At 39.6% G+C, this 17544-nt stretch overlaps 1 protein-coding gene across 1 annotated transcript in view; it reads left to right on the plus strand.

Moving 5' to 3' along the window:
- PTPN14 (protein tyrosine phosphatase non-receptor type 14) overlaps positions 1-17544 on the plus strand; it is a gene marked incomplete at both ends in the record, with an annotated part of 69806 nt that overhangs the window by 39015 nt on the left and 13247 nt on the right. The window contains 7 exons of the mRNA XM_082480900.1: positions 1224-1311; positions 3767-3855; positions 5498-5585; positions 6299-6381; positions 8621-8678; positions 12038-12116; positions 13432-14921. Coding sequence (XP_082337026.1) covers positions 1224-1311; positions 3767-3855; positions 5498-5585; positions 6299-6381; positions 8621-8678; positions 12038-12116; positions 13432-14921 — 1975 coding nt within the window. The remainder of the gene's footprint in view (positions 1-1223; positions 1312-3766; positions 3856-5497; positions 5586-6298; positions 6382-8620; positions 8679-12037; positions 12117-13431; positions 14922-17544) is intronic.

The following is a 17544-nucleotide window of genomic DNA, read 5'->3' on the forward strand; positions in this document are numbered from 1 at the left end:
GCTTCAGTGCAAATACATTCTTTGTAAGCAGACTTCTTCCGTGTCATCTAGATGTTTTAGTGGTGGAAATATTCAAACCTCTAGAGTGCAGTTCTTAGAAAAATGGCAGTGCCTATATGTCATTGGAAATAATCTTTTGTGTTATATTATGAATTTGCATTTAAGGCTTTATTATATGAAATGCAATAGGAATGTTATGTGAAGGGTGCAGCACTCCCATTATATGACAGAAAATGCTTGTAAAGGGGAAAATACCAATTTCTGAGTCTAAGGCCATTCTCAGTCTGAGTTTCAATGCAAGCTTGAGCCTTTGATGCAACCAGCTTCCAAGCTGGCCACAAACAGGCCTGGTGGTTCTCTCTCTGCCATGGGCTGCTTGTGTCATCTTGGTCAACTCGGTCTTGAAAGGAAAGATTTCCCTCCCCTGCTCTGCCCTTTAGTGCTATTTCTGCAACACAAAGAACAAATACTTATCCTCACTTCAGCAGGTAGATCTTATTCCACCTCCTTTCTCTCCCTCTTTCTCCCAAATATTTGTCTGGTTCCTATATTTCTGTTCGTAAGCTGTGGTAAGGAGGAGCAAAGAGGAGAAGTGTTAATAGTGGCCTTCTTTTGGAGCAACCTGCAATCTATTCTGACCTGCTTTTGAGAACTGAAATGTTTGAATTCCTGAGCTGTGACAGCAGCATGTGTAGACACGTGTGTAAAAGTTTTCAGGTGATTTGTTCTCTATTATGAAAGAGAATCTGCTCAACATTTGATTTGGCACCTGTGCTTTTGAACAGCCAACATGAAAATGTAGGTCTTTCAAGTAATTTTAAGCAACTTCAGTGGATTTGTATAATATTTATGCAAATTAGGGCCTCTGTGGCTCAAATTGGCCATCCAGAACTAGACACAACCTAATGCAATGTCCTGATGTTTTAATAAAGCCTGGAAAATATTTGATGTGTACAGAAGAAACTGAGTAATGTGATCAGTTCAGTTTCTTCCTCCTGTAATTTGACCTGTGCTTTGTACCTTACCTTAGCAACATTTAGTAAAATTCTTCCCCTTGCTGATTATGATCCTTATTTTGAAAGTTAGTTTTGTGTTGTGTGTTTCTAGGCAGCATCTCCAACGTATCTTCTAAAGTGGTTTGTGAATATCCCATTTTTTCACTAGTATTTCATGTGCGCATAGAATACTGAACCACTTGCTGCCTTTTGTTACTCTGATTGCAGTGGCATTACAGCAGCAGAAGCTGAGCTGATGTACATCAATGAAGTGGAACGCCTTGATGGGTTTGGACAGGAAACTTTCCCTGTGAAGGTATGTTAGTGTATATTATAAAACAACCTCTGAATCAAACAATACAGCAGTCTGCAGTGACCTTTGGAACGCATGCAAGTTGTGTTTGTCCAAAAAAGACTGTTCTGGAGGGTGAAGTGACTGCTGGTAGTTTGAATGGACGTTGCAGCATGAGAGTATCCTACGCCTGTAGTGTTAGTCTCTTCCACCAAAATCAGGAGAGGTTGCTATTTGCCAGGGCTGGCTCACTTAGGAACCAGAGATGCTCCTTGCTTTTCTTTGAGTGCTGTCAGAGGGAGAGTGGCTGGGGCAAATGAACCTTAACTCTGGTCTCCTTTAACAGGATGGGAAGATAAGACCTTTTCATATCTTTCTCAGTTGCCATTTACCAAGCATTAACTTTACCTTTCCTTGTTTTCTTGCATGTGCACACAGGTTCTCCACACGTTTAAAATTGAGGGGAGGTTTCAAGGTTTGTTTTGCATTTGTAGTCCCTTTCCCTTTGCTGGAAGCCCCTGCCATGAATGGTCTGCCTGGCCTTATGGAGCACATACCACCATGATAAAGTTGTGCTGAGAAATGGAAAACTGATGTTACCAACATGACCCATTTCTCTTTGCTAAGAAACCCAGCCACTCTAAGTGGCGGACCGCTAGCTTTTTTTCTGCTAGTTAAAACTGACTCGGAATTTAGAAACAAGCCAAACAAATAAAATCCCACACCAAACAAAAAAGCTTTCTGCTGAAGTCAAAATTGATCCTTTGGGGATCAAAATTAGCCTGCAGGGGAGGAGCTGAATGGCAAAAAAAAAAAAACAACCTACCCAACACCAGAAATTGTGGAACTTTTATTGGCAATGAATGAAATCGGTGTTTTCCTCAAATTAATTCAGATTAACGCTGCATGCTGCTGCAAAGAATTTCTGTGTTGCAATAATATCTAATGACATTTCCGTGTCAGTAAGATAAGTATGAACAGCAGACTGGGTGCTCTGCAAAATTGCAGGAAGATGTTACCCTCGTATCAGAGCAGCATGCTGGCCTTGTAGACAAATAGAATTGCATTCAAAGGGAAAAATGAAAGATTTCTCTTTTTCTCTGTTAGAAAATGCTATTAGAAATATGTTTCTCTTTCTGTATAGATACTTGTGTGTATACACATGTGTGCATATATGTGTACAAATACATACATTTTCCCTGATATTTTCCCAATCTCTTTGCCTTCTAAAGCTGCCTCTGGGACAAGGCAGAGGAATGTGTATTCCTCTAATCGGACTAAAGGGAAGACTGTCAGCTGTAGGACCTCTGCTGACTTGTAGTATATGTGGAAGAATGCTAGCGTATGCAGCACTGAGAATCGATGCATAGGCTGAGGCTTGAAAATTGGCATCCATCATTTGTTTGCAAAAGGCCTAACACTTAGTAGTTAGAAATAGGTACAGACATTCCATTGTTGCCTTCTGGGATCAAGTACAGCAAGGCCAGGAGAGCAGCTCTAATCTGATCTGTTAAAGTGCAGGGACACCTGATGGTTTCTAGAATTTGCTCATATGCAGTGCATTATTTTCTCCGATATCCTTTCTTCTAGCAGTTCTTTTCAACCACACTGTTTGTGTTAACATGATTTTTATTTACCACTTTAAAGTGTGAATCAATTACTACATATGCAGCTGAAGGGGACTTGGTTTTGTTGATAAATGTAGAAAAACCCTTGTCAATAGCATTAAGCTTCTGTAGCAAAAAAGAAAAAGCATTTTTAAGAAAACAACTGGTTGCAAAATGGAACCAGGAGCACACGATGTTCAAACAGGAGCCTACAAGGAGACATGGGTAGGCACAAAACCAATAGAACTTCTAAAAATCAATGCAAGAACAGTGGATGTTATGTGGTGCCTGCAGATGAATATTTAACCCAATAATTGAAGAACAATAGAGGATGTATCTGTATAGAGATACAAGTCCTTTCTAGAGTGACATGCTGTGAACTTCTACACAGAGTGCTTAAAGGAGGAACCATGAAGGGTATAGCTTTTGAGAGGGATTCCATCTCCAGGTGTGGTTTTCTGAAATCTCGACATGTTTTAACAGGTGACTGGAGAAATGCTGTGAATGTGAAAGACGACTATTGCTTTTGGTAGTCATATGGGCTCTAGGTAGCTATAATCACAATGATACAAATGTGGGGTATTATACAATGAATGCCAGCTTGTGGTGTGCATGTTGTTTGGTAGAGGAGAACCTTGGGCTCATTTAGCCTTCATCTGTTCTCACTAATCAACAGAATGAATCCAGCTAAGTGCTACTGTTTTGAAATAATGAAAATCAGAATCTGATCAAGCAGCAAACTATAGATTAGTCAACAGTTAGTCCTTGCATTCATCCTGAAGAAGGGCTTCTGTTTGGTAGTTCAGCATACATTCATATGCATGTATTGGCCATTTTCTTTATTAAACTAAATATATATCCTTTCTCTGCAGGATAATCATGGAAATGACATACACCTCAGTATTTTCTTCATGGGAATCTTCATAAAAAACAGAATTGGAAGGAAAGCAGTGATTTATAGGTAAAAACTTCTGTATTTAAAAAGAGTTTCTTTTCAGAGCTCCATGTGTGGGTTTTTTTTCCTTGCTTAAATATGTAATTTCAATAGCGCCAATCCTCTAACTAAGAAGTAGTCACCTTGCTGTTTTCAGAATTGACCTTTTGGCCGTAAGAGATGTGATAAAGAACAATTTCTGATGTCTGTGAATGGGTTTAACGGCAAGAAAGATGTAGTTCTCTGTCATGTGTCTTGTTCTACTTACAAGGCTCTGATCCCTTTTCTTTTCTTGCCTTTATGTCTGCTTCTTTGTTGCTTCTGAATGCAAATCTGTTAAACCCCGTGGTTGGCAGCCTAGGCTCTCAACATTTCTGAAAACCTGGTTGCCATATTTTGGTGCCCCACTAAAAAAAGCTGAACTTTCTCATTCTGTAATTTTGAAAATCCTGGCTGTCTCACCTGTTTAGTTGTTCTGCTGTTTATTTTGGTTATTAAGAATCACTTATGCCTTTCCATTAACTTTCTTTTGTGGGTTTTGTTGCTTCTTATAAAAGTTTGTTCTGTATGAAAATGTTGCTAGAAATTTCCGTGATTCCAGGGAGGCTAGGGTTTCACTCATTCCTCCTTGCTGCTGTTCTGGTGCATGTTTCCATTACTGACAGTGTTAACTTGAAGTGGATTTTTCCTAGTCCCTGTTATTAGAATAAGACATTGTACAGCCAAAAATTGTATTTTGTGGGGAGCACTAATTTTTAGTCAGTAGCTAAGGCTTGTGTCAGACTTAAGCTGGAATGTTGGGGTTTTTTGCGTTAAAAGGGCTTTCAGTGGTCATCTTCGAAAATGTTAGGGCTCCCTTTTCCACATAGCTGATGTTTTGCATATTTAATTTTGAGAAGAAATTAGGTAATACTTTATGCCAGGTGACTGAAGCAAGAAACTTCTTTACATGTAGAAGTGGTAGTTGGTGCTGGGATCCTTGCTCTTTGGAAATATGCACTGCAAGCATCCTGCCATGACATGAAGAGGAATGCATGCTGCAGACAGAACAAACAAGTCCTTTCCATCCCCATGGATTGCATGCGATGTACGCAAATGTCTGTCAGCTATTTGTAAGAAGATTATAACTCTGATCTTGGGTAACCTGACAATTACTTGAAAAAAAAAGATTGCAAACATAAAACCAAAGTATTAACATGGTATGCATAGTCTACATAACCATGTTGTCAACTGAAACTTCTGTAAGAATTGGCACTGGAGGAAAGTTGGAAACAGCATTTGGAGAGGAATGGCACTATTAAAAAAAAAAAAAAATCTCAGTTACATGTGGCTAAAATCGATCAGTTCAAAAATGCCACAGTTCAGTATAATGTTTATCATTAATGTATTTTCAATGCATCTTTTATTGTGAGTCTTCAAAATCGTGTTTTTAAAGAGAGCTTTTAACTCTCCTGCTCTGTGTTAAGAGCTGAATATCTGCTTCTCCTTTAATCAGAGTGTGATTATCCTTATTCTTTTCTTATTTTCCTGACCACATTTCTTCACCCAACAGCTACCAAAAAGCTTTCCCATAAAATGAGACTAATGTTGACTAAGGGATTCTTAATGTGTTTGTGAAATGTTTGAATGTATGCGTTGGCAAACTCTACCACATTTTTTTACTCTACAGGTGGAATGACATTGGGAATATAGCACATAACAAGTCTTCGATTGTTCTAGAGTTGATCAACAAAGAAGAGAATGTGCTCTTTCACACAGTAAGAAAAAGATCTAATCAGTGTCATCAAGAAAGCTGCTTATATAAAAAATAAACCTTTAAAATTCCACTTTTCCAAAGGGGCTCACTCACCATAAACCCTCTTCCCCTTAAAGTTCACATTTTACTTCATGCAAAGGGCGAAATTAACTTTGTTTAGCTACCAACATTTGCATTCTCTTCCAGGCATCCAAAAGTATACTGTGCTGGGAAGTCTGCAAAAAACTGAAGTGCTTGCTGGATGAAACATCCACGTTGCTACACTATCTTTTGTGCTGGCATAAATACAGCAGCATAAGCAGCTGCAGAAATTGGGCAGAAGCTGCCATGCATGCACATGCTGGAATTCAGGGGGCTGCACTGCTGTTCTGTGCAATTTAAAAATCACTCTGTATCTCCCTGAACCGAGGCCAGTATAGAAACTGGACCAGCAAGCTTGAGCCTTTTTTTTTTGTCCCTCCTTCCCTCCTACTGTGACTTAGCAGTGAAGTGGCAGCATGTAAAGGCATGCCACTGTATTTCAGTAATTCAATGCCTTGAATGCTCTTGAGGGCACTAGACGTGTTCTTGGCAGCCAGATTCTGTACATGACGGACCTTACCAAGCATTACTGCAATTGGATTTTTAAAATTCTTCTTTGTTACTTCTTGGTAAGAATAACAAAATGAATTATTAGAGAGATATATATTTTCCTATGTTTTCTTATGTTTAAAGGATGATCTTGAAAATGCCAAATATATTTCACGACTGTTTGCAGCAAGACACAAGTTTTACAAACAGAACAAAATCTGCACAGAGTGAGTACTCTTTCTTCAGAGTTGTTTTCTGACACCCTGCTTTGGAATTGCTCTGAGTTTTGGCGTGTCTGGTTTTGTTTGTTTTTTTTTCTAGTCACTTGTGTCATTCTTTTGCCCTTTCCTTTTTTTTTTTTTTTCTTGTTTTGTTTTAATCACCAGCAGTAACTGACAATTGAGAATGAAATTTCGTTCAGAGCCTTGTGAGGCTTGATGGTCTCCAAGCAGCCAAATCTGACAGAGAATTATAAATTGAAGCCCTTGGTCTCTGTTGTTCATAAGCCCAGAGTATTAATATAAACAGGAGTGAAAGGTGACATGTGTTAACATGCCAGAAGTGAATTGCAGTAGCATTTTGAAGATGCATTACCCATCTAGCAGCCTAAGGTCAGTGGAAAACACAGGTTGTCATCTTCTAATTTGAGCAATATAATTTATCTACTTCTTATGTGCACCAAACAAGGGGGGACATTTAGGAACGTTAACCTGCATAGCCAAACTAGCACAACACAGCAGAGACTGTAAATCTGAACCCAAATTTTCCTTTACGCTCTACTTTGAGCACTTATAAAGCAACTGGCCTTGAGCTAGTCCTCTCACGCAAGTGGATTCATCCTAACTGAAGAAGGAATTCATGAGGCTTTAGTTATAAGTCAAAAGTGAGTTTATTAGCTGAGTATGTTTCATTTATACCAGCAAGCAGAAAGTTTAGTTTTAGATAAATTTTGCTTTGAGAAGTTTAAAGTTTTGAGAAATTTTCATGATATGCAGGGTTTGTATAGCAATAAAAACATGAATCCCTTGCAAAACTTATCAGCTTAGCTGGAAAGATATGAAGAAGTTCATCTCTATGAACAGCTCTAGTTAGAGCTGGACATCCCATCTGTTTAGTTGGGTAATGCCATCTGTCGGAAAATAAAGCCAAAATGATGAAGGGAAGATTGGAAGGTCTAGCTTTCTAAAATTACATATGCACACAATATATTAACATACGGTGAGTTTGAGTATTGGAGAGACCAATGAGATGAACTGCATAGAGTCATCTTTTTGCATATAGAAAAGAGATGTTGATTAGATTTCAGATGACATTTATAATTCTTAGGAGGTGAGTGGAAGACCAGAAAAGACATTTCTTAGCAGAATATAACGTATTTCAGTAGTCCAATACTATATATAATTTTAATGGTTTCAGAGGAATTGAGTTCAAAGGAAGCTCCTGATTGTCTCCCACGTGACAGTCAAGAAAGCAGGCAAAATACCATAGTCTGTCATCTTGGAATATTTGCCCTTTGTAGCTGGGTATCAGGGTCAACAGAGAGGACTGTTTTGTTACTCTTCATAATCCAGACTGCAGAAGCAATAGCTATATGTATGTGGGTATTATGAACTGGATGTATGTAGTGGCTTCATATACAACTTACAAATATTTGGTCTAATAAAAATCAGGAACATCATGAGGTCATGGAGTGAAATAACTGGAATTTAAATGTATTTTTGCCATTAGAACAGGTCTCATGGTATCAGCTTCTATTGATGACAGCATATGCCAATGTGTGTTTTCTAGCCAAATAATTTTCCTGCCCTCTGTTAAAATGATAGTTGTTTGTTTTGCTGTGTGCATTTCCTCTAATTGCACATAACATCATTCACCAGATCAGAAACTGTAAGAGGACAAATTCCACCTTTCCTCTCTTCACGTAAGCACTATATTTCTGCCTCCTTCAACTTGTTTCTTTCCCTTCCTCATTTTTTTTTTCCTCTTACACTCCCTGTTCCTTCCACCTCACCTGGCTACCCTAACATTGTATGTGGCTCTGCTAGTATTATCTAACCAGTTGCTTTTTTTCCCCCTCCTGATCTGCGCACATTGCTTTGGAGTGATTGCTATGAATTTCATAAAATTATCATTGTTTTAATGTTCACCTTAAGTCACCTGAGACTGTGCCTTTGTACCACATTCAGTTTTTATTGCTTAAGAGACTTGTTTGTTTGATTCATTTTTAAACCAGAGTTTCTTTTTTGTGTTTCCAAGTAAGCCAAATAGGATAATGAACAAAAGGCATGTATATTTTGGACCTGGAATACTTTATGTATTTAGAGAAGGACCTGAATTATTTTCATTTAATTTATTCACATTTTAAAAATCTCATTAATGAGCAATATTTTGCTTTTCCCATTCATTCTTGAATCAGAATTGAAATATTGTAGTTTCTAGTATTTATCTTTATTTTTTCTTCCACAGACAATCAAGTTCTCCTCCTCCTATCCGACGGCGGCCCACTTGGAGTAGGTCATCCTTGGTATGTGCCATGGTGGGGTCTCTATGAATGTCTATACCATTTCTGATGGGATGGGGCATTGTGTAAGATGGAATAGTTTCTAAATTTCAAATAAGCGTATTAATGTATTTGTTGTAGGCAATATGATTGGAATGAGTTTCAAGGGTGTGGCTGCCCAGGTTGATTAATTTAACTGGATAATATCACCACTGAGTCCTAAAAATTACAGTCTTCAAGGCATTATATTTTTTATTTGCCCTGCAGAAACAGCATTTTTTCTACTGGGTTGAGATTTATATATATATATATATATATATATATATATATATATATATATATATATATATATATATATATATATATTTATATAAAGAAAATAATCCTCTAGAATTTGAAGTGTCTTGTACTGTATACATCAAAACCTAGTCATTACATAATTTTACAGATGCTCCTTTTGCATTTCTTCCATTCCTCATGTTTTTGTAAAAAGTGTAATTACAGCTTCTTGAGCTAAGAGCCTATTTTCTATGTGAAGTTACTGTGATTTTAAGTAAAACTATTGTAATCAGTACAGGATTGCAATTCAGAGTTTTTCTTAAACTGTATTTATTCCCATTTAACTAATCTCCATAAATACTGGAAATCTGACAAAACTAGGTAACTTTTTCTTGAAATCTTTACCAAAAACATCTGTGGCAATCTTTTTTTTTCCCCGGTCAGCTCTAAGGACACTTTTTTGGATCCAATTTTAACATCTAATATCTCAGTTTTTCTTACAGTAATTCAGAACCCCTTGCATAAGAGTAGCAACAGCACTGCTGGTCCCTTAGGCAGAGGGCAATATTCTCTGTATGCGGGCTGCCAGTTTTCGTTTGTGATGTAGGTTATACCTGCTTTGTGGTAACTCCATTAGCCTATTGCTGTGAGGCAGAAAGTTAATGTGGGCAGGAGCATTTTCTTGACACATCCCCACGGCGTGGTTACAGCTTGTGAAAATACTCCAAAATTAATCTTAAGCACGTACTGATATTAGGGTAGCTTTATCTTTGCAGATTTCAGCAGAGGCTGTTTTCCTGTGTGCGTCTATATGGTCCATTTGATCTAAAATTTGCATTCTGTGTTTCCCAGCCACTGGCAGGAAACCTGTTGTAGCCGGCTTCGGGTTTCTGTGTCCTCTCATTCTTAGCATGTTTCTAAGGTGTCACGATGCAATACACAGGCTGTGTACTACATTCTCTGAGGCATATTTACAGTATTTTTGGTATCTGCTACGTTGGTCCCTAGAGATGACTATGAAAAACTGAAGGTGAAGAAATGAAATGTGCTTTGCATTCTTATGCTATGGCCTCAGATATACGACAAGGGGAAAAAGAGAGCTGCCTTCTATATTAGATATGAAAAATGGAAATCTACATTTTCAAAGGAAAAACCTGCTGCCTCTGTGTTTCGAACATAAGCATGCAACAAGCTTTAAAAAAACCCAAAATCTCAGGAAGATCAAGAGGAGGAATGTGTGCTCATCAATTAAAAAGTGAACTGGGCTGTGAACTGTTCACATTGAACTTTCAACTGCTTTTTCCATAGTTGTTTTGTTAATTTGCTGGAACAGTTCTGTTTGAGGAGGAAAAAATCCAACACAGCCTTCCTGACTTGTCTGCACTGTACATACCGTTATACACCTACCTATTCATTTGTCTTCTAGGGTAATAAAACAGTAGACATAAATGGGAAGTGAAGTTGGACCTTTGGGGTGAGGCTCTGCCACTTCACTGAGGATCACGTTCATTACTTTCAGATTAAGATCCTTTATATGGTTTCGGCATCATGGTGAACCTGTATTTCATTATTACTTTAAAGCCATTTTATGCTGTTTCCTTTTCCTGTCAGGCCACCCAGTGATGCTGGTTTTCCAGCAAAACCTCCTCAGTGTAGGAGATCCTAATACGATGATATGTTTAATTAGCTGATTAAAGAAAAACAAAAACAAACAAACCCAAGTGATCCTTAAGTTGGTCATTAAAGTTCTGCAGACCTCAGGCTTCTCCTGTTTCATCAGAAAAGGCAGATGGGCCTTCAAAATAACCAAACCAAAACCCCACAACAGAATAATCCCGAATTTCTTGCAGATACCTTCCATAACATCTATCACAAAGAAGACTGTCTGCTCTAGATCTATATGTTCCCAGTCGAAATAACTTCTTCCTTGCACTTATCCTCTGCCCCCATTTGTTAGGCTTTCCAACATCTTGGTTTGTACCAGGCTAAGCTCTGCTACTCGGGTTGTCAGCAGCAGGGTCAGATTGTTCGGTGAGAGTAGTGAAAGTAATTCTTGTAGCAGAAATATTTTCTGCCATCTTCCAGCTCTGGCTTAACACAACCATTTTGTATGCAAGAATTTATATGTGTGCTTAGTTACTTTGATTTTCATTCCCTCTCCCCATTTACATAGAAAATGTAAATTTAACCCCTTCCCCACCCCCTCTTCAATAGCTAACTTGCATGGTGTTAATTTTGTGCATGTGCGTGCAAAGGTAAATTATTTGGTGTTTCTTTTTTGCCTTGGGCATCCACAGTATTACTTAATAGTTTGAACTACTTGAATCAGCCTAGATGAAAAGCCCTAATTCCGCTGTTAAAGAAGAGGAATAAGGGCTTGTGTCTCTATTCACGAGACAAGAGTGTCTTCCTTCTCTTTCTGCTTACTTCATATATAAAAGTATGTTTCATAAACTTTTCTCAGCGACACCAGACAGGACATTACAGTGCAAGTGTAGAATGTGATTGCAAAACGCATTGGTTTGCCAATGTTTCGCTATAAATGATCCTGCTGATTTAATGCTGAATTACCCCGTGATACTGTTTGTGTTAAAAAGCTTCTTGCAGTGCAGATTGTTGGAGGGCGGCTCCAATTCATTATATAGAGAATCCGACATTCATGTAATTTGCGGAGTTATTTTAAGTCCATATGTGCTCCTTTTGCTTGTATAACAGTGTCCAAGGTCCTTGAATTTGTTCCATCTTCTGCTTTTGTCCTGATTAGGTGTTTGCTTTGTTTTGTTTTAATTCTTCAAGGGCAAAGACTTTTAATAAACTTCTGAAAAGTTCTGAGCAAGCTGGGAGTCTGGATGTTGTTTTCTGAAGTGGTTGAGCTTAAAGGAGTCTTAACTGGTCAGCTTTGGGCTCCATAACAAAATTTAGCAATCAATTTACAAAATGTTATTCTCCGTTCAATAAAGAAATGCCAAGCCATGTGTCTGTGGCTGAGTAAGAAAGAGCAGTATTCAGTGGAAAGGGCATAGAACCATTTTTCCTGTTTCAGCCTCAAACACTGTAGCAAACAAAGTTCCTAATGCCTTTTTTTCCTTGTGCTTTTATTTCAGCCAAGACAACACCCATTTATACTGCCTCCTATGCATGTTCAATGTGGAGAACACTACACTGAAACACATAATTCACAAGGTACTTAAAGCATATATTTTTCCGTTAATGGGCTTCAATTTTATGTTTATGCAAAGAAGCTCCTACCCCTTATGTCTAGATTTCTAATGCCATTGTGGTCAAATGGGAGTTGCTGGAGGAGAACGAGCAGTTTTATAGTTAATGTTGCAGTAAGTCTTCTGTTTAAAGTCCAATTTCAGTTTTCAAATTCCTCTAAAATGTCTGTGCATGATTATATGGACCTTAAACTTGGTATTCCAGTTCAGTGAGCTGAAAAAATAATTTCTAAAGGAAGTATGATGGCTGTACTCAAAGGCATTGCCAGCTGGGGCCAGGGAGTGAAATGGAGTGAGGGAAAAGGTGACAGCAAATCTCTTTTACTGTAGGAGAAATCATAGTTTCCTGGTCACAAAACTGTATATTTAGATAATCTTTTCTGCTGATTTTTCACCAACATCTGCCTGCATTGTTAGTCTTACAGACTAACAATGGGAGGGTTAACTATTTTTTCCCCCGCTTTTGACAAATAAATTCTCTGAGAGGTTGTACCAGGTTACTTTGGTCAAGGCTAGGAATGGAGCCCAGCCCCTAAATACCTTGAGTTTCACACCCTTAACCACACCACATTTTGGAATACATGTAGCCAGGTCTGTTAGGCTATGTTCTTTGCAGTTTATGAGAGGTACAGTTGAAGTACTCTCACCAGCAGAGGAGCTCTTAGTCAGACCTGATAGTGTATTAGAGTTGTGGTGGTCTGACTAATTTTAAGGTACAACTTGATAAGTTTTGAGAGGACCCATTCAGCATAGTTCCTCACATACAGTAGAAGATTTGACTTAGTCTTGCTCACCCTGCTGTGTTATACTTAAGATCCTCAAAACTGCTGGTTGGTCTGAAGTAGGATTTCCAATTTCACAGTCCTCTTCTACTTTGAATCACAGACAGCATAGAATTGTCAGAAAAGACAAGAGAATGTTTAGGATTACCATAGGCTAGCAGCACTGGATTTTTAAGGTGGCCTTTCAGGATGCTGAGAGAGGAGATGCCCCCTTATTCTTCCTTGCCAGCCCAAGCAAAAACACTTCCTCTCTTCCCCTTTCATGTCTCCCACAAGGATCTGAACTACCATATTTTGCTAACTGTTGGGAGTGTTTACGGGAGTAGCTTTGGTCTATTTCAGTGACCCAAGGATGTTCCCAAGACCAAATGTTCCCTGCAGTAGTTGTACACTAAGCTATCTCTGTAATCGTTGGTGCAGACTGTATTTGAAGTTTTGTTAACATTGAATGAGTCCTTGTATGTTAAAATTGTCAATGTCTGTCTCTGCTTTACACAGATAGCATTTTCCATGGAAATGAAGAAACTTTCTACTGTAGGTCTCAGACCAGTTTGGACAGGTGTCCAGTGGACTTCAGCTACTTGAATGGTAATGGACCCAACGGGAGCGTATGCAGTGCCCACAGCATGAACTCCCTCAATCGCTCACAGAACTTCATCCAGGCATCTCCGATGTCCTCAAATCTGAGCATCCCTGGAAGCGATATCATGAGAGCAGACTACATCCCCAGCCACAGACATAGTGCAATCATAGTACCATCTTACCGGCCAACTCCAGATTATGAAACTGTCATGAGGCAAATGAAGAGAGGGGTGATCCAGATGGATAGCCAAAGTCAGTCTTTGAGGAATCTCAATATTGGAAACACCCATGCTTATAACCAGCCGGAAGACCTAGTTTACAGTCAGCCTGAGATTCAAGAGAGACATCCTTACACGATTACATACGGGCCCCAGGGTGGCAGCTATAACAAACCTGTTGCCCCGTCTGACCAAATGAACCCTAATAATGCTGTGCAAAATAAGACAGCAGCCAGTGCCATATCACACACTGTCAGCACACCAGAACTGGCTAACATGCAGCTGCAGAGCAGCCAGAGTTACAACACTGCTCACATGTTAAAGAACTATCTCTTCAGACCCCCACCTCCGTACCCGCGCCCGCGTCCTGCCACTAGCACGCCAGACCTGGCAAGCCACCGGCACAAGTATGTCAGTGGGAGCAGTCCTGACTTGGTCACTCGCAAAGTCCAGCTCTCAGTAAAGACCTTCCAAGAGGACAGCTCGCCAGTCGTGCGTCAGTCACTGCAGGAGGTCAGCGAACCCCTCATGGCGGTGAAGCATCATGCAGCTGTGAACAAGCGCCATAGTTTGGAGGTCATCAGCAATATGGTACGTGGTATAGAAGCCATGGCATTAAAAACTTTAAATGCCCCTCTGCCACGCAGGAACACTTTGCGGGAGCAGGTGCAGCCAGAAGAGTCGGTTCAGATGGGGCATGAAGTTCAGCAGGTTCCTCATTATCATCACAAAAAGACATTCTCTGATGCCACGATGCTGATACACAGCAGCGAAAGCGAAGAGGAAGAAGAAACCCCAGAATCTGTGTCGCGAATAACAGCCCTCCATGAGAACATGGAGTATAGTGCTCAGCTGCAAGCTGCCTTGGCTAGAATACCAAATAAACCTCCTCCAGAGTATCCTGGACCTCGTAAAAGTGTCAGCAATGGAGCCCTGAGGCAGGACCACATTAGCATTTCTGTGGCTGTTGCCAGGGCCAAGGCCATGAGGCCAGGGCCTTCCAAAGCCATTAGTGTCTCTCGAACTGATCAAATGGCAATAAACGGGTCTTCACTCGGGCCCTCTATCTCAGAGCCTGACCTCACGAGTGTGAAGGAGAGGGTCAAGAAAGAACCTGTCAAAGAAAGGCCTGTGTCTGAAATGTTTTCTATTGAGGACAGCATTATAGAAAGAGAAATCATGATGAGGGTAAGTGCCTTCCTCTGTTGCAGTGGCTTCTTGGAAATTAGTAATCATACAAGTTAGTTTCCATACCAGAAAATTGTTGGATCAGGAAGAGGTGGGGAACACGTGGGTGGGAAGACGTTGCTTTGCTTAAAGTTAGGAAATGTGATATTAAGTGCCACATACAATTTGGTTTCATGGGTCTGTGTGGCCACCAAAGGGGCTGATCCCACGCACTGCTATTGGGCTTGTCTGCTTCCTCTGCTGTGGTTATTTGGCTGCTGGCCAGATCTGCGTCTGATCCAGCTGATGATGCCACCACCCTGGCAGCAGGGCCAGCCCAAGGTGGGTGGCAGAGTACGCAGCTGGGTGATGAGGAGGCTGACCGCAACCTTTCCCCCCTCCCAGTGCCTGCTCCCCTTCTGCCTGCACGGATCTCTAACCCCTGTGGATTTGAGGGCAGGATGAGTCTGAAACATGTTTGCTGAGATGAGCGGGAGATTGTGTTTTGGCACTGGCATTTTATTCCTTCTTTGTGGGGATGTTAATTATCACATAATATATAAAATAATGGAAACATTTGAGTTTTTCAAATGATCTTTTTGCCTTTCCTGCCACTTTGTATAACATAGTTATCTGAATAAAACACTGGAGTTGTAGAATATGGATTGCTGGTTTTGCCAATAACTGAGTAACTGGATATCTAATTACAGAATCGGCAGATGTAAAGGCTGGGTGGTTAAGGATCTGGATTGTTTATTTTTTTTTTTTAAATGTACTCAAGTGTGAGAAATAGGTACTTTGAAACTTGCAATGAATTTAGGATTAAAAGGCATCAGTGTTGCTGCAAGCAATGGTGGAAATTTGAGGGATGCTTTCCATTCAGTGACTTACGTATGTGCTTGATGTAATGCTCTGGGAAATGCAACTGCAGTCACAGAAAGCAAAGTGTGTGCCGTGGTTCTTTTTTCAGAATTGAAGTCTGAAACAAAAATGATTCCTGAAACAAGTTAATGTAGCGCCTAAGTGGTCCAGAGCAGAAAAGAGTTTGTAATGTACTAGATCAGTAACTAGGTAGATTTAAGTACTACCATATAGTAAAAAAAAATTCTAAACGTATGTATAGTGCTTCTTGTTCGTTGGTGATCCTTATGCTGATGTTACAGTTATTAATCAAACTTGGGCCACTGAGTTGTATCATGGAGACTGAATTTACTCCTTGCAGAATCTTAAACTCCAAATGTAAAATAGATACTTGGCTATAAAACATAATCTTTCACAAATTAATACTGTAGACATCGGTGTAACAACAAGCATAGATATGCTACTTTGATCTTCTGAAGGAAAGAAAACATATTGAGAAGCAGGAACTCAATGAATTTTAGGATGGAAATGAAGGTAAGAAGAGAGCTTAGAGATGTTGTTTGAGTACTCTTCCTCTGAATATTCATTCAGATCAGCCTTTGGTCAAAAGGTGCTACTGTTGTTGTTGATGTTTTGAAAGTAAAGGGAGTGGTGTTAGCAATTAAGCTTTTAAGGTGGTTTCAGCCTAGATCAGCAGTCTTAACACATGCAGACCTTCCTTTTGTCGTAGGAATCATGTTATATTAATGGTAATTTGATGACGTTGATCATTTAAACACAGGCTTTTCTATCTTACCTTGCAAGTAGTAATAATAATAAAATCCCCAAACAAAGAAAAGATACTTGCATTCTTCTGCTTTCTGGAAGTAAGAAAAGAAAGCAGAGTGGGTTTGGATTTTGGTTTTGCTTTCTTTTTCTTGTTTTTTGCTTAGTGCTCTGGAGGAACCCAGTGGTGAGGAAAACGCTCACAGGCTTTTGAAAAATCAAGCCATTTACATATGTCTGAGGGCATTCAGGTTTAGCAGTGTGTTTCGAGGAGCTGAGCTTGGCCTGTGTGGTGACCGCGGCTTCCATATGCTTGCTGAGAACCAGGCTTCCCTTGTGTTCATCTTTCCTTCCAAATCCAGCAGAAAGAACTGTTACGGAAATGGAATAAAATATCCATAATTCAGCTTCTTCTAGAGATGGTCTGTCGTCTTGCTCGACGTTTCAGCTCCCAGTGGCATAAGGAGGGCAGCGGGATGAATTTAAAATTCATACTCGGGTTCTCTGTGTCACAGCATAATATGATGCACGAGTACGATAAACGATATTCCTTCATGGCTGCTGTTATGTTCGCTTTCTGGGATTTGTGAGCTCAGTTTTTAGTGTGAAATACATCATGGGGTCCTATTTGAATCACCATAATAGCTGAGTGCATCAGAAGACTTCTCATTTTAAGTATTACCATCACAGAAGAGAAACAACTGTTCTGTGTTTTACTGTTTGTTGTAATAGATTGAAATTATTGCTTTTTAAAAGATGCCCCAGGTATCTTGGCTGCAGTAGCGCTGCTTTAACGTAACAGGGTGATGCTTTGTGTGTCCTACATTCAGAATAATGCTTGCAGAAAAATGCTCGAGATTTTATTTGTATGTCTTTTGATGGCATGTAAACTGTATTATACACTGTGATTGCTTCTTTGAAATTAAAATTCTGTGCTCATGTAGGAGCAGGCCTTTGAGGAATAACAGGAAGAATAGAGGTTGTATTTGAATTTACGATGCTAATGGTGATCATCTGC

This window comes from Vanellus vanellus (genome assembly GCF_965231255.1).
Source record: "Vanellus vanellus genome assembly, chromosome: 3".
NCBI classification, from domain to species: Eukaryota; Metazoa; Chordata; class Aves; order Charadriiformes; family Charadriidae; genus Vanellus; species Vanellus vanellus.